This window comes from Rana temporaria, chromosome 5 (genome assembly GCF_905171775.1).
Source record: "Rana temporaria chromosome 5, aRanTem1.1, whole genome shotgun sequence".
Classification (NCBI taxonomy): Eukaryota; Metazoa; Chordata; class Amphibia; order Anura; family Ranidae; genus Rana; species Rana temporaria.
In genome coordinates, this window is record NC_053493.1 from 108,790,954 (window position 1) to 108,809,708 (window position 18,755).

Sequence of the window (18,755 nt, forward strand, 5' to 3'; positions counted from 1 at the left end):
GGTGCTGAAATAATGAGGCCCTTCCTTTTATTTTATGCATAGTATGTTCTACATTCCATCTTGGCGAGAGCTCCTGCACACAATTTCATTTTATTTCAGGATATTGTGGTGCATGCTTTGAAATTTTTCTGGGGATTTTTTTTTTCTTCCGTCCGTCTTTTGTTGAAGCTTATAACACTAATATTACTCATGCATACTTATATGTGTCCCAATAATTGCTACTATTCAAAACTTCCTCTCATAACCTTAGCCAAGCATGTGGGCATTGCTAGTTATTCATATTGGAAAGAAAGAAAAAGCATGAAGCATAGCGGTTTACAGAAAAACCTTGTTCTGTAGAAAATATGAATATCTATTTATTTTCACTCCATTAAAGCAGTGAAGACGTGCAACAGACAGATGTATTTCAAGGATAACCCATTATTTTGTCCGTCCATGAAATGCATCTGTCTGTTGCTTATGCTTTCAGTGCTTTTAATGGATTGAAAATAAACAGATTTTTATGATTTCGGTGGTGAATTCGTTACCATGTGCTGCTAGTTTTTTTATTTTATTTTGTTATCCCTTTTTAAAGTGCAATGTACACATATAATACCTTCCCATGAGCCTCATCAATGCGCAGTCAAAGAGTTTTTTATCAAATCATTTCAAATACCTCTTTTGAGATCCAGTAACATCATCACTGTCTCTACTGGCTGCTCTTTGCTTCTTAGTAAGATCAAGTCGCACCACCCTGCATTATATGAAAGAACTTATCCCAGCATCCCTTTAGATCAGGGTTTGACAAATTTGCTTGGAATCTAGGAGCCATCTAAAAAAGTTAGGAGCCAGAAAACGCACCCCGTCGAGCTTGCGCGCAGAAGCGAACACATACGTGAGCAGCGCCCGCATATGTAAACGGTGTTCAAACCACACATGTGAGGTATCGCCGCGATTGGTAGAGCGAGAGCAATAATTCTAGCCCTAGACCTCCTCTGTAACTCAAAACATGCAACCTGTAGATTTTTTTAAACGTCGCCTATGAAGATTTTAAAGGGTAAAAGTTTGTCGGCATTCCACGAGGGGACACAATTTTGAAGCGTGACATGTTGGGTATGAATTTACTCTGCGTAACATTATCTTTCATAATATTAAAAAAAATGGGGATAACTTTACTGTTGTCTTATTTTTTAATTAAAAAAAGTGTAATTTTTTCCCAAAAAAAGTGCGCTTGTAAGACCGCTGCGCAAATACGGCATGACAGAAAGTATTGCAACGATCGCCATTTTATTCTCTAGGGTGTTAGGATAAAAAATATATATAATGTTTGGGGGTTCTTATTAGAGGGAAGAAGATGGCAGTGAAAATAGTGAAAAATTACATTAGAATTGCTGTTTAACTTGTAATGCTTAACTTGTAATACCAACGGCCACCACCAGATGGCGCCAGCTCACACATCTGGTGGTAATAACTTGTAATACCAACGGCTCACCACCAGATGGCGCCAGCTCACAAAAAAAAAGTCGCCAGGACCCTATTTCTAGTCGCCATGGCGACCTGGCGCCCGGGATTTGTCGAGCCCTGCTTTAGATGTGCATGTGCTTCCCTGTTGGGCAATGGGTGGTGCAGATTTTAGCTGTGTAGTCTTCTGATTAGTTGCTTGATTACACTGTAATCATTTAGGACACCAGACATTTGATGGCTTGACAGTTCGCTTAAGAGCACAAGCAACTGTGACAGCTACCATTCACGGCATTCCTTTAATGTAACTATTTTGGGAAACTGATAAATCAGTGGGTTGAGTCTCACTTTAATGGGAGATATGATCATCTTGTGTGTGAGTGTGTGTTTATATTTTCATTATCTCACAAAAATGAGTACACCCCTCATTTTTGTAAATATTTTATTATATCTTTTCATGTGACAGCACTGAAGAAATTACACTTTGCTACAATGTAAAGTAGTGAGTAAGGGTGCAACGGATCAAAAAACTCACGGATCGGATCGATCCTCGGATCAGGAGTCACGGATCGGATCATTTTCGGATCAGTAAAAAAAAAAAAAAACACAAGACAAACAAAAGTTTTGTCTTTTTACATTTTTACTAATATTTTTTTTTTTACTACCAATAGCGGCGATCAGCGATTTTTTTTCGTGACCGCGACATTATGGCGGACACATCGGACAATTTTGACACATTTTTGGGACCATTACAGTGGGAAAAATGGCAATTACAGTGTTACTGTTTTACTAGTGTGGGGGCAATGTTGGCTATGGCTATAATTAATAGCCATAGCCAACATTGCCCCCACACTAGTAACACTGTAATTGCCATTTTTCCCACTGTAATAATAGTCATAGCCAACATTGCCCCCACACTAGTAAACAGTAAGGCCTCGTACACACGACCGAACATGTCTGCTGAAACTGGTCCGCGGACATGTTCGGTCGTCTGCACGGCTGACCGGACAATTTTCCGGCGGATCGGACAGGTTTCCAGCGGACAAATGTTTCTTAGCATGCTAAGAAACATGCCTGCTGGAAGCCTGTCCGTCGGACATGTTCGGTCGTCTGTACGACTCACCGGACATGTCCGCTCGGCCGAAATCCCTTGCATGCGTTGAAGTGATTGACGCATGCGTGGAAGCCAGGGCTGTGGAGTCGGTAGATAAATACTCCGACTCCTCAGTTTTATGTACTTCCGACTCCGACTCCCCGACTCCTCTGTATTAATATGCGAATGTATTTTATACATTCCTTTAGGGAAAGAAACGCAACCTACCACAGGACTACTGGCTGGGAAGCCAACAGTCTACTGTATTGCACAGTTTAAGCAAAATACAAACACAATGAAACAATCAAGTGGCTGGATAGTAGCAGCAGGCATAAACATCAGGAACAGGATCTTTACCAGTTCAAAAATACAAACCACATTATTTGGTTGTTTTAGAACAAAAACAAAGCTTATCTATAATGAACCAAAAACAAAATCTGCAAAACCTAGAAATGGTTTATATTAATCTTGAAATGTAGTTCTAGGCTTAGCAAATGCAAATCAATTCAATGTAGAGTTCTAAGGAAGAGAATTGCCTCTGCCAGATCCTCTTTCATAGAGGCTCTAAAGTCAGACTTTATTATTTTTAGGGCTGAAAATAATCTTTCCACACTGACTTGGGTGGGTGGCATTGCAGTAACTATTCTGGCCACATCACTAACGATCTCTGGATAAACAAGGATGGCTTCTTCAACAGTACGTTTTGATGAGCGATCATACTTTTCAACTTCTTTTAGTGCTTTATAAAACTCCTGCGAATTTTTTTATTTGGACACTTACTGGTTCTCTAACATGCGTTCCCTGTAAAAGCAGAACACAACACTATGGAAAGTATAAGTATTGCAGCTCCTAATTGTGCGTTGCGTGCCATATAGTGAAGCACATGAAAAGCATGCTTCTTCACGGTCACTTAACGTGTTCGTTTTGCGGTTACGTGAGGCACTGCATGCATTGGTCTTTATTCTTACAGTAGAGAAGTCATTAATTATAACTTTTTGTGAATTGGGACATTTAAACTTGCTTTTTTTTTTTTTTATTCCAATCTAAATTTAGTTGGAGTCGGAGTCGGTGCATTGTTTGCCGACTCCGACTCCAGGTACCCAAAATTTCCCCCGACTCTGACTCCTCGACTCCGACTCCACAGCCCTGGTGGAAGCATTGACCTTCCAGGGTCGCGCACGTAGCCGCATCATTGTCGCGGCGACGGCGCAGCCACGTCACCGCGTTCGCTGTCCGCGGGAAATTTGGTCTGATGGCGTGTACAGCCATCAGACCAAAGTCCGCCAGCGGACATGTCCGATGAAAACGGTCCGCGGACCGTTTTCATCGGACATGTCCCGTCGTGTGTACGAGGCCTAACACTGTGTATAGCCATTTTTCCCACTGTAATAGCCATTAGCCAACTCACTGTACTGATGTACTCGGTCCGTCTCACTGTACTCAGGTTGCATGCAGAGTCAGAGCGCTCTTGCAGAATAGAAAAGATCCACAAGCAGAGGGAGGGGTGATGACGTCAGCGCACACCGCCGCCGAGTGTACGAAGATGGCCGACCGCTCCGGAACTAGGCCAAAGTGGTGCGTTCCGCGGATCGCATACTGTGCCGATCCGAACAGGTCGACCCTCGCGGATCGGGCATGATCCGTTGCACCCCTAGTAGTGAGTGTACAGCTTGTATAACAGTGTAAATTTACTGTCCCCTCAAAATAATTCAAGACACATCCATTAATGTCTAAACTGCTGGCAACAAAAGTGAGTACACCCGTAAGTGAAAATGTCCAAATTGGGCCCAATGTGTCAATATTTTATGTGGCCACCATTATTTTCCAGCACTGCCTTAACCCTCATGTGCATGGAGTTTACCAGAGCTTCACAGGTTGCCACTGGAGTCCTCTTGTGGATGTTAGAGACCTTGCGCTGATGTTAATAAGTGTTCAAACAATGTATCAAATCCTCAAGGAATGTATCAGAATCTTCAAATCCTTGCTGAGCAGTAAGATAGAGATTGTAGGTCTTCCACCACCATCAACTTTCACAGGCCTACACACCAGATTTCAATGACCCCCATTACAGGTAGTCAAAAAAGGCTTGTGAATATTTGCAGCAGGAACTTCCACAATCCACAAACCGCGCAAATGACGTATCAGTCAGATACCCATGACTGTGATACATTATTGCCGCTGTTTGTGGTGTAGCTGGAATGCACAACGGTGTTTCCCAGCACATGGATTTTTAAAGCTGCAAGAAACTGCTGTTTTACTTTGTTTTTAGCAGATTCTTTTAATAAAACTGTGGCATACTTCACTATGGAAGCCCTTTCTTCTTTATTCCACTAACCAATTGGACAAACCTTTTGAAAATCTTTTTTTTGCTGGGAACGTGGTTTGAACGGTTTGGAGCCATCGGTGGGAGCGTCCTGGAAGTTGGAGGTTTGGTGTGACCACCTTTGGGATTGCGGGAAATATTCACAAGCGTTTTTTGACTACCCTGGGGGTCATTGAAACCTGGTGAGTAGACTGTGTGACAATTGATGGTGGTGGAAGACCTACAGTCACTTTACCGCTCAGCAAGGATTTGAAGATTCTGATACATTGCTTGAGGGTTTGATACATTGTTTGAACACTTATTAACATCATCGCAGATGCACTTTGTGTGATTTTTTTTTTATTTTATAAAAAAATTGTTACATTTTATCCTAGTCTATTTGTTTCCCATTACAATATTACCATATGTCGAGCACCGCAAAAGTCCCCTTGTTCTCTTCCCTCACTTTATATACATAATTTTTGGGATGAGGTGCTAATTCTTATGGGTGTTTCTGCCAGTTGTCGGACTCAATTTTCTTTGGACTTTATATTATTTATTAATGTTAATTTATATTATTTACTAATGTTGGTTCTCAGATGAGATTGCTTTTTCAGATATTTGCACATTTGCATTTTATTTTTTTAAGGAGCGTGGTTGAATCAATTTAATATTGACTTGTTTTTTGACTCCCTTTTCACATACAACGTACCGCTCCTTAGTATCATTAATACTAATTGCTTTCCACTTTGCGCTGGTCTTGGGGCTTTTTAACCCTCTGTTTACACTACCAAATTGGACACACCTGCTCCCCATTCACAGCTGAGACATTGTAACACTGGTCACATGACACCGGGGAGAGAAAATTACTAATTGGACCCAAATTGGACAATTTCACTTAGGGGTGTACTCACTTTTGTTGCCAGCGGTTTAGACTTGTTGAGTTATTTTGAGGAGACAGAAAAATTACACTGTTATACAAGCTGTACACTCACTATTTTACTTTGTAGAAAAGTGTAATTTCTTCTGTGTTTTTACATAGAAAGATATAATAAAATATTTACAAAATGTGAGGGGTGTACTTACTTTGTGAGATACTGTGTGTGTATATATAATACGAAAAAATATGGACTTTGCACTGTATTGGGTGCTGGGAACAGGCAGGCTCCAATCTTCTACTGCTACTCATTGGAATGGTATACTGTAAATGACTTATACAGGACACTTGGTACTGGGCGTTCCTATTTGATTGACAGGCTTCCAACAGTCGCATACATCGCGTCATGAGAAGCCGAACGTCGGTGCGGCTCTATACGGCGCCTGCGCACCGACGTTTGGCTACTTTTGGAAAATCGTGAGGCGATGTATGCGACCGTCGGAAGCCTGTCAGTCAAATAGGAACGCCCAGTCCCGCAGCCCATACCCGGAAGCGGCGGAGAAGATCGCTCTCTAAAACGGTAAGTACTGCTTCGATTTAAAAAAAAACACCCGATTCCCCTTCACAAAATGAGCCTCAATGTAATGTTAAAATTTAAGTTTTTGGGTAAACCTCCACTTTAACTCAAAAAAGTTATTTCTGTTGCTCTGCTTCCTCCAGATCTCTGAATTCCCTTTTTTGGCAGTGATTTGGTTTCCTGTTAGAGGGTGGCTATGTTCCCTCTCACTGATTTCTCTGTATGTAGAAACTTAGCTGCCCTCTCTTGCTCGCTCTCGGGATGTACTGTAGACTATAGACTATGGGATTTGTGGTGTACATAGAGCAGTGCACATGATAGCATTTAATGTGAGGTATATTTTAAAAGGTCAGCACAGAGATAAAATCATCAAAAAAGGCATCAAAACTATGAATTAACACATGTGGAATTATACATAACAAAAAAGTGTGAAACAACTGAAAATGTATTTCATATTCTAGGTTCTTCAAAGTAGCCACCTTTTGCTTTGATTACTGCTTGGCACACTCTTGGCATTCTCTTGATGAGCTTCAAGAGGTAGTCACCTGGCGCAGCACCCCATCACTCTCCTTCTTGGTCAAATAGCCCTTACACAGCCTGGAGGTTTGTTTGGTGTCATTGTCCTGTTGAAAAATAAATGATGGTCCAACTAAACGCAAACCGGATGGAATAGCATGCCGCTGCAAGATGCTGTGGTAGCCATGCTGGTTCAGTATGCCTTCAGTTCTGAATAAATCCCCAACAGTGTCACCAGCAAAGCACCCCCACACCATCACACCTCCTCCTCCATGCTTCACGGTGGGAACCAGGCATGTAGGGTCCATCCGTTCACCTTTTCTGCGTCGCACAGACACGGGGGTTGGAACCAAAGATCTCAAGTTTGGACTCATCAGACCAAAGCACAGATTTCCACTGGTCTAATGTCCATTCCTTGTGTTCTTTAGCCCAAACAAGTCTCTTCTGCTTGTTGCCTTTCTTTAGCAGTGGTTTCCTAGCAGATATTCTACCATGAAGGCCTGATTCACACAGTCTCCTCTTACCAGTTCTAGAGATGTGTCTGCTGCAAAAGGTGGCTACTTTGAAGAACCTAGAATATGAAATATATTTTCAGTTGTTTCACACTTTTTTGTTATGTATAATTCCACATGTGTTAATTCATAGTTTTGATGCCTTCAGTGTGAATCTACAATTTTCATAGTCATAAAAATAAAGAAAACTCTTTGAATGAGAAGGTGTGTCCAAACGTTTGGTCTGTACTGTGTATATATATATATATATATATATATATATATATATATATATACACACACACATTATTATTATATAAATAAAGTCCTCCAAAATTCAGTGTATCCCCTTGTGACTTTCACCATAAATATAAAGCAAGTGAAAAGAATCCTCCGGGAATTAATGTGTCCACTTGTATGTATACCTTCCACCATCTGAATAGTACAACACTGCTTTGTGACTGACACCACTCACCAGCTCTATAGTTGCCAATGGAAAGCATCAAGCAGCACGTTTGTATCAACAACACCTGGCCACATACACATGGTCATCCAACTCCATCACAGAAAACTTGGGAACGAGTAGTCAAGACACCTCTCACTAATGGACACAGACATGTCACCTTTGCAGATACTCTATGGGAGGAAATTGATCACTACATAGAACCAACACCAAGGGCTGTATATAGTGTAGAGACTTATTAAAAACACCCAAATGTCAAGGAACCGGCAAACTTTTAAAACCATGTACACAGTGCACTTACAGAAATGTCTGCCAGCTCCGATACCGGAAGTGGTGGCGTAACGTCAGCACGTCACTCCGCCCTTATGCGTTTCGTCAGGGGACACTAGTAGGCTTTTACTGCGCACTGCTCATTCCAAACAAACAGAGGTGAGGGGGAAAAAGAGGTTTGGAAACTCACAGGGATGTTACAAGGAGACTGTTTCAATAAAAGATTGCTGTACTTATACGGATTGTTAGTACAGCGGATCTGACCTCAGCTGTCAGTTTTTTTTTCTCCGCTCGCCCATCTGCAGTGTGTACCAGGCTTTAGTCTCTTTTTTATATGAAATGATTACTTTGTATGAAGCAGTTTACACACACACACACAATATATATATATATATATATATATATATATATATATATATATATATATATATTCTTTTTGCAAATCAGTCTAATTTCAGGATGTTGCTTGTGTTAATAATGCTAACATTACTGTTATTGTAATTGTTTTCAAGGTTTGTTTATTTTTTTATTTTTTTTTGCATTTAAATGATTTATAAATTCTCTGTTTTTACGATCTTGCTTTGGTAATGCTTTGTTTTTACCTTTTAACAGAATGCCATTATAGGCAGGAAATTGAATAATTAGTTACAATGACAGAGTAGTAAATTGAGTGTGATTGAATAATGTTAATTCTGCCTAGACAGCTCCTTTCAGATCCTTTTAGTGCTCCTGATTTTCAGTCAAGAAATCTATATATGGAATACCTTACATGAAATCAATATGGTAGAGCTGCAATGTTCACAGCTGCCTCTATATATTTATTTGACTAATTTAAACTAAAAGGTGACTGACTTCTTGAGTTCACTGAAAGCTTACTGTTGTTAGCATAAAATAATGACCATAGCAAGATGTATTGATATTGATCCAGAACAATAGACAATCATTAACCATGTCAATCATTTCCTCATTTCCTCCAAGCTCATGGAATTAAAACTGTCAGTGCATTTAATTTACTTGGTTAATACTTTTCCCAAACCAGAGAACTGATTCAGACAGGTGCTTAGATCTTGTACAGCTTGCCATCAAAAGAGAGAAGTTCGTAAATATTTGCAAAGCATTCACCTTGCCTTTGGTGCCCAATCTGAATGAGTGTATTGAGGGAAATGTTCCCATAGGATGTAGCAACGTCTATAGCAGGGGCCTCCAAACCTTTTCTAAACATTTAGGGGGGCCAGTAAGGGTAGACCTTGTCCTGGAAGTAAACAGGGCCACATCTTTGACATTAGGGAGAAGGCTAGTGCCCCATTGTTGGTGTCAGTGGGAGGAATTATGCCCCATTATTGGTGTCAGTCGGAGGTATAGTGCCCTATTGTTGGTGTCAGTGGGAAGAATAGGGTCTTGTATCTGTAGGAGGAATAGTGCCCCAAGAACCAGATAAAGTCTTGCAAAGGGCTGCAGTTTGGAGACCATCAGTCTATAGGAATGTTTTTGTAGCATCTACACTGCTAACTTCATACTTTGGAGTCCCTCTAGCTAGCATTACAGATTAAAGGAGAAGTATGGTCTTAGCTCTTTTGACCCTACTACTTAGTCCTGCCCGTTGTCAGCTGACGTCACAGAGCTAGTCCAGGCTCTGCATTAGTGACAATAATGTCAGGATTGGCCCCGTAGCCTGACCATTAGCTGACTCAGCCTCTCAGCATACCGCTGAGAGCCAGGGGGTACCCTCCGAATTTGGGACTAATGCCCATTGGGCTTTATTGTATCTACCTCCAGCAACTGTCCCCCCTAAAAATCTAGTCTACTGACCAATCAAGGTTCTTCCTTGACACCCAGACTAGGACTATCCAAACCGGATCCACCTGAGCGAGCTTCAAGGGTTTCATTAAAAAACCCTCCCATATCGGGACCTGCTTTTGTTCTTGGACACGCACAGTTGTGCCTCTAAACCTGAGGGGATCTTATCCTGAGCCCATAAATCACATCTATACCATCAAGGGATTACTCTATTAGTGTTACAAACGATTGAGAATTTATACACCTTACACTCCTGTGGCCCCTGATGATGGTCTGCTGCTTCCTCACAAGACCAGAAACGCGTTGGGCATCCTCCACCGTCCCTTGGAGAGTGTTTTTTTAATTTTATGTTGTATAATACACTGCTTTTTGTGTTGTTACCCTCCCCTTTTTTTCTTATTTACACTTGGTGCACTTCTATCCTTGGTGTTGTCTATTTGCATACATATTCGCAACTGTTGTTGTATACATATACCTTGATTGTCAAGGTTTACTTGTTAACAAGCATCAACCGTATCTTGCTTGGTCCATTTAAATAAACTTTTTTAATAATTTTGAGTTTGGCCTTAAAAGTCCTTTTTCCGGGGGTATCTCTCTTTCTTTCTTATACATACCAGGGATGTGGCCATCCTCATAGATTATGGATCTATGAACTCCTTTCTTTACATAGGAGGATTTGTTTCATCTCTGTTCATCACCTGAGGGTAGTCCCTTTATTGGGTATATGTGAGGGTTTACAATGATTTAAAAGGTTCCTTTGTGGTAAAAAGAAGTAAAGAAAGTCTAGGATAGACACTGCAGTCTGTGTAGTATGTAGTGTAGCACAGCAGGGTGAAGCTCACACTTAGCCAGGTGATTGTGTGTATGATACTAGGTAGATCGGCAAAGTCTTACTGCCTGGAGCATCTGGAGGTTTGAAAACCTATTTTTTGGGGGATTTGTGTATTCTAACCCAATAGAATATTTCTGCGCTATTGGACTGACAAAATGGCCTCAAATGGTTGCTGTTTGTATTGCACTTTTTTCTTGCTGTGTTTATTACGCATTATTTATTATTAAAGTTCAGATTGATTTGCCCAGGTTTGTAATCAGTTTATTGTAAGTAAAAATTGAATGGTCTTTTCTCTAGGCTGTGTATGTGTTAAAACTAAAGATCAATATATACACCGTATATACTCGAGTATAAGCCGACTCGAATATAAGCCGAGGCACCTAATTTTACCACAAAAAAATGGGAAAACTTATTGACTCAAGTATAAGCCTAGGGTGTCCATCTGCATGCCTCACTTTGCCTCACTGTGTCCATGTGCATGCCTCACTGTGTCCATGCCTCACTGTGTCCATGTCTCACTGTGCACATGCCTTACTGTGCCCATGACTAGACTGAAGTTCAACATAGGAGTCTATGGAAGGGGTGCCCGGCTTTGAAAAATCGGTGCTCCTCAACCATAGGTTCCCCAGACAACACTTGTATCGGAGAAATGGGACTACATGTGTGCCAAGTTCTGGGTCCTAGGGAACCTACGACCGACCAGTATCGGGTCCCCAAACTTACCGGAGAAATTACCATTTAACATGGGAGTCTATGGAAGGGGTGCCCGTCTTTGAAAAATCGGTGGACCCCTGGACCGCAAACTTTGCACACTTGTAGATGAAGAGTGGAGCTACGTGTACAAAAAGGTAACTCGAGTAAAAGCAGAGGGGGGCATTTTGAGCACCAAAAAAATGTGCTGAAAAACTCGGCTTAGGCCTCGTACACACGGACGGACTGTCCGATGAAAACGATCCGCCGGACCGGTTTCATCGGACATGTCCGCTCGGAGGGTTCTGTCTGATGGTTGTACACACCATCAAACAGAAATCCGCGCGGACACGATACGCGGTGACGTGGCCGCGACGATGACGCGGCGACGTGCGCGGCCCTGGAAGGTCAATGCTTCCACGCATGCGTCGAATCACTTCGACGCATGCAAGGGCTTTCGGCCGAGCGGACATGTACGGTGAGTCTGTACAGACGACCGAACATGTCCGACGGACAGGCTTCCAGCGGACATGTTTCTTGGCATGCTAAGAAACATTTGTCCGCTGGAAACCTGTCCGATCCGCCGGAAAATTGTCCGGTCGGCCGTACACACGACCGAACATGTCCGCTGAAACTGGTCTGCGGACCAGTTTCAGCAGACATGTTCGGTCGTGTGTACGGGGCCTAATACTCGAGTATATACGGTATTTATAATTTTTATACCCTCTTAATACGGGCTTGGGTTGTATGTTGTTTTTGTTGTTTGTATATAAAATAAATAAAAAGATGATTTGGTAAAAAATAAAAAAATAGATCAATAAATGCTATTATTTTTCTTCCTTTCTAGAATTCAGAAAGAACTTGCAGAGATAACGCTGGATCCTCCTCCAAATTGCAGGTGAGGGAGTATTTTTATTTGCTTGAGGAACGTAGTAGTAGCACGTTGTCACCTTCGCTGGTTGTTTTAAGTCATGTTCATGTTGGGTATTGGTAGCTTGTTGTTGTTGAACATCAAACCATGAAAGACTGTGGTTACGGTGTGAGAAGGTTTCGTGGCACTGTTTTTTTTTTTACATAGAAGAGTAATGGCTAAAAAGTGAATCAGAGACTAATTGGAATTTAGCAAACACTATGTGCCATGATGTGGAGGAACGGCAGCGAGTGAGAGTGACAGACCAGCTTACTGAAGCAGATTAATTACACCGATCTTTAGCAGTTCTTTGCAGGATTTGTTGTGCTTTCGCTGACTTTTGAAAGTTTATGATGTGATTTGCAGTCTGGATACATTAGAGAATTTGGTTTTGTGTGTTCATGTTGTCTTACCCCGATCATTATTAATTCAGGCTGAGGAGGATGTTCATTGTAAAGCATTGTTACATTATTAAAGCTTCAAAAATTGTAAATGTGTAACTGTATAGAAGGCAAGTGTGTATTTACATGATTACAAGATCGTCTTTAAAGAGACCCTGTCAGCAGAGGATTCATATAAACAGAAATCTTCCGATAAGATCGATATGTTCTTTACCACATTTTATAAATGTTGATTACGTGTATGTGTGGACATCAAAAAGCCCTGACACTGCTAGGGGTGTCACTATCTTAGTTGGGATGTCGGCAGCCCCAGTAGACTCAGATACCGTATGTAACTCAAGTGACACTCAATGGCACCCTTAATTGACATTTTTACCCCAGTAAAACCCTTGAAATAATTGATCTCAGGGAACCCCTGCTAACACCAATTCATTGGTGGTCAGTGGGAAAAATGCCCTCTTACATTTTTGGCCAATGGGAAGACCTTCAAACCCAAGTCTTGGGAGTCATGCAGCTGCCTCTCCCAAGTGGTGTTGACCATGAGACTATACAGCTAATTTGTGTACCCCCGAAGGGGGTGTGTTTCCTCGGTGGGACTTTTTACTTGGGAGACTGGTTAATAAGTAGAGATAAGAGACTGACTAGTCATCAATTTTGTATCAAAGGAGTATCAAATTTTATTAAATATTGTTGTTCATAGACAACACATAGAAACTAGTATTACAACGTGGGGTAAAAGCATCCAAATGACCAAAAAGGAAGTAAAAAACACGGCCCAGGGCATACAATTTGTCAGAGGCGTTAAACATCAATGATAACAAAACATAAAAGAAAAATGATATATTATAGCGACAAAAATTGCAACGAAACCCTCAGAGAACTGTCTATTGAGTACAGACAGATGTGCCAACGTTTCGAGGCTATGGAGAGTAATGCCTCTTCATCAGGGCAAGGGTGATGCAGGGCTGTCGCCTCTGAGTAACGCCTCTGACAAATTGTATGCCCTGGGCCGTGCTTTCCTTCCTTTTTGGTCATTTGGATGCTTTTACCCCACGTTGTAATACTAGTTTCTATGTGTTGTCTATGAACAACAATATTTAATAAAATTTGATACTCCTTTGATACAAAATTGATGACTAGTCAGTCTCTTATCTCTACTTATTAACCAGTCTCCCAAGTAAAAAGTCCCACCGAGGAAACACACCCCCTTCGGGGGTACACAAATTAGCTTTAATTTAGGGATGTGGTGAGACTATGTTTTTTTGCTTACATATTTAGGGGACACCTATATCCTTCTTTCCATGAGACTATACAGGCCCCATCAATAGTAGATTGGTTAGCCACAGCTCAAGGGACCCATAACAACCTCTAAAAGAATCCTTGGGTTTCACTGAACCTTGGTTGAGAATGGATGATCGATAGTATTGCCCTTTGCTCTTACCCCGGGAGCCCTATAAAAGGTCATGTAGGGGGGTATAGTAGAGGGGCAGAGGAGCTGAGCCAGCACAGACAGTAGTTAGACACTCCCAGAAAAGGAAAGGGCAATGGCATTGCCAGAGGGACTGACTGTCGGTGCAGCCATTAGTTTGTTTTGACCTTTATGGGGGATGCCTAAAGAGCTATATTTGTTACAAATGCGATTATTATGAAGTAACCTGTAACTGATTGAACCACAACCCTAAGGCCCCTTTCACACTTGTGCGAATTTTCCTGTGACTTAGGACTGCAAAGTCACATTACAAGTCGTACCCCATGATTTCCAATGAGTACCATTCATATCTGTGCAACTTCAAAGTACTACTTTGGTCTGACTTTGATGCGACTTGAGGTTCATAGACCTCAAGATTACACAGGTATTGCTTCAAGTCGGGGGAAAATTGCATCAGTCGTGGCAAAATTGCGCGACTTTCAGGTCACACAAGTGTGAAAGGTCCCTTAAGTGATACTAAACACACAGGTTCAGATCCACGTACATCGGCGCATTGTTGCGGCCGGCGTAGCGTATCTCTGATACACTACGCCGCCGTAACTTACAGCGTAATTTCCTTATCCTCAAAGAATTTGCCTCGTAAGTTACGACGGCGTAGTGTAACTTTGGCGGGGTAAGGGCGCGTAATTCAAATCAATGTGATGGGGGCGTGTTTTATGTAAATACGTCGTGACCCGACGTAAATTACTTTTTTTTAACTGCGCATGCGCCGTCCGTTGGGGTATCCCAGTGCGCATGCTCAAAATTAAACTAGAACAAGCCAATGTTTACGACGGTGACGTCATTCTACGCAAATCCCTATTCGCGAACGACTTGCGCAAACGATGTAAAAAATTCAAAATTCGAGGCGGTAACGACGGCCATACTTAACATTGAGTACGCCTCATATAGCAGGGGTAACTATACGACGGAAAAAGCCGAACGCAAACGACGTAAAAAAATGCGCCGGCCGGACGTACATTCGTGGATCGCCGTAACTAGCTAATTTGCATACTCGACGCGGAATTCAACGGAAACGCCACCTAGCGGCCGCCGGAAAAATGCACCTATGATCCGACGGCGTACTAAGACGAACGCCTGTCGGATCTAGCCCAGATGCAGTCGTATCTTGTTTTGTAGATACAAAACAAAGATACGACGCGGGAACTTTGAAATTACGCGGCGTATCAATAGATACGCCGGCGTAATTCTTCTGTGGATCTGGCCCACAATGTTTAATTTACATTATTCCTTCTCTTTAAGTACAGTATATAGATGATAGCACTGTATTTATTTTAATTAGGAAATAATACCCTTTTTCATAATTGATACCGTGTTTCCCCGAAAATAAGCCCGGGTCTTATATTAATTTTGGCAACAAAAGACACAGTAGGGCTTATTTTCGGGGTAGGTCTTACCATGTAATGTGCGGTCTTCTCTCCCCCTCTCTCTCCCTGCCTGTCAGGAATCCCCAGTGTAAACTGAGTTAAAATGCTTGTAAAATCCTATAATCCACTCTATTACAGTAATATATAATGTACAATGTGTGTGTTTCTGTAATATAATTGTGCCAAATACCTTCGTTATAGCGCCGTTCGGCGCTTCTGTGACCCGCCGGAGCTCTCTTCCCCGCAATTATATTACAGAAACACACACATTGTACATTATATACTACTGTAATAGAGTGGATTATAGGATGTTACAAACATTTTAAACTAGGGCTTATTTTCGGGGTAGGGCTTATATTGCAGCCCTCCTGGAAAATAATGCTAGGTCTTATTTTCGGGGTAGGTCTTATTTTCGGGGAAAAACACGGTATACAGCTGTCATGTGACCCAGCTCTTTCCCAGTCCATCTGCAGGGAAACATTGGTGGGAGGAGCTTCTAGTCCTCTGCTGCCGGCACATACACACAAAAAAAATTAAATAACCTTCCAAATATAAAGTAAAAATACATATTTAATATCAAATGAATTTTTCAAATAATCATTATACAAATATGTATTTGAACTCAAATCTTTATTATTTCTGTGCAAAAACATTGTGTAGGCTATCTAGGGGGAGGTTCTGTCAATCACGGCCTGTTTCACGCCCCTCCAGCCTGAGTCTATTGTGTGTCTATTGCTTAAATTACAGGGAGATGGCCTTCCATCAATCAAGATGTAATATCCTTCCCCGTTGTGTTTAGCTCTTTAGTGGGCATGGAGGAGGAGGGAGAGGGTGGTCTGTCATTTACCAGTGTGTGTACATCCACATGTGTGACTATAGTCATGAGCTGCATAGGTAGAAAGGAGGAACTAAACAGCTTTGAAGGGAACTGAAACTGGAACATGCTCAGTAGATGTGGCAACGGCTGGTCTACACAATCTCAGGCTGCAGAGGGGACACAGGGAGGGAGAGACAGTGAACGGAATGATTAACCAGTATTTGTGCAGAACGCAGAAGACAAATCCCGTAGTGACTAAGTGACTGAACAGCATGTACTGACAGTTTTTAATGATGTTGGTTTAATGACACTTTAAATAAAAGGTGTGTGAGTGCCAGTGCAGACGTACGGCTGAGTCTATAGTTAATTGACTTGCTGGTTATCATGTAAACACATTTATCTGTATCTGATTTACAGCTTTGTTGCTCCTGAACTTTGCCAGTGTTTTATTTTGCAATGCACTTTGTAGTAAACCTTCTAATTTGTTGTGTTTTAGTGTTTTAAATGGCGAGTTATCTGCGTCAGTTATCATTCTCTGTATCAGGAAATTGGCCCTAAAGCACTTTTTGTTGGTGTTTTAAGTCGATTCTGTTTGGTCTGTAAATAAAACAAGCACACATTTGAAGATCTGAGCTGTATGGGGAATATGACCTTTTTAGTAATTGCTTTTGATGCATATTTCAGCTGGAGTGGATAAACACTTGCTTTCTAGATAAAATCCTCATTTGAACGGTGATCTGTGTGTCAGTGTTTATGAGAATGTCAGCCCAGATTCTTGTAATAACATTGCTTTTTCCAATGTTGTTCTATCCCGCTACAATGTCAGGAAGATGAGGACAGATCTGAGCGAGGAATGGTTGGTAAAAGAGAAACGTTCTGTATTAGTACCAGTGACACTTCATGCTGGGAGTTTTAAAGGTCACCAAGTAGCTTTCATACATCTAACTGAAAAAAGGACAAAGGAACGTCTTAAAGCGGGAGTTCACCCATTTAAAAAAAAAAAAAAAATCTCCCCTTAGCTTCCTGCTCGTTCGGTCTAGGGGAATCGGCTATTTATATTAAAATAGGTGCAGTACTTACCCGTTTTCGAGCTGCATCTTCTTCCGTCGCTTCCGGGTATGGGTCTTCGGGAGCGGGCGTTCCTTCTTGAGTGACAGCCTTCCGAGAGGCTTCCGACGGTCGCATCCATCGCGTCACTCGTAGCCGAAAGAAGCCGAACGTCGGTGCGGCTCTATACTGCGCCTGCGCACCGACGTTCGGCTTCTTTCGGAAAATCGTGACGCGATGGATGCGACCGTCGGAAGCCTCTCGGAAACCTGTCAATCAAGAAGGACCGCCCATTCCCGAAGCCCATACCCGGAAGCGACGGAGAGGATGCGTCTCGTAAACGGGTAAGTACTGCACATATTTTAAAATAAATTGCCGATTCCCCTAGTAATAACGAGCAGGAAGCGAAGGGGGAAAAGTGCCCTCTAAGGGTGAACCCCCGCTTTAAGGATTTTTTAAATAAAGTTGTGTAATATGTGTAAAAAAAAAAAAAAATATGTAATCCCACATGCAGATAATAAATACTGTATTTCCCGGCGTATAAGACGACCCCCTAATTTTCCAGGAAAAATGTTGGTTTTGGGATATACTCGCCATATAAGACTACCCCTTTCCTACTAGTCTTTCTGGAAGCTGAGGGGTAGTCGGAACCGCTGACAGAAACAGTCTTTTTTCAAATCTCACTGTGCCATTACATTACATTCCTCACTGTGCCATTACATTACATGCCCCCACTGTGCCATCACTTGCCCCCACTGTGCCATCACTTGCCCACATTGTGCCATCACTTGCCCCCACTGTGCCATCACTTGCCCCCACTGTGCCATCCCTTGCCCCCACTGTGCCATCACTTGCCCACACTGTGCCATCACTTGCCCACACTGTGCCATCACTTGCCCACACTGTGCCATCACTTGCCCCCACTGTGCCATCCCTTGCCCACACTGTGCCATCACTTGCCCACACTGTGCCATCACTTGCCCCCACTGTGCCAACAGTGCCATCACTCACGTTTTGCTGATTTGTTTCCAGGCCGGTGACAGTCTCTGCTGCGAGCGTCCATGATTTGAAAGCCGCGCCTTCTTCTCAGCGTGTCCTGTGATAGGCGGAACACAAATTTTCCCAGCAGCACCTCTGTTCTGTGTTCGGCCTATCACAGACGTCCTCTCGTCCGAGGATGAGAAGGCATCTGTGATAGGAGGAACACAGAACAGAGGCGCTGCTGGGAAGATTTGTGTTCCGCCTATCACAGGACACGCTGAGAAGAAGGAGCGGCTTTTAAATCATGGACGCTCGCAGCACAGAGACTGTCACCGGCGTATAAGACGACCCCCGACTTTGGATGCATTTTTTTGCATTCAGGACAAGGGGGGTGC

At 42.3% G+C, this 18,755-nt stretch overlaps 1 protein-coding gene across 1 annotated transcript in view; it reads left to right on the forward strand.

Annotated features, from left to right (window-relative positions):
- LOC120940252 (ubiquitin-conjugating enzyme E2 E2) overlaps positions 1-18,755 on the forward strand; it is a 292,835-nt gene that overhangs the window by 72,497 nt on the left and 201,583 nt on the right. The window contains exon 3 of the mRNA XM_040352988.1: positions 12,196-12,246. Coding sequence (XP_040208922.1) covers positions 12,196-12,246 — 51 coding nt within the window. The remainder of the gene's footprint in view (positions 1-12,195; positions 12,247-18,755) is intronic.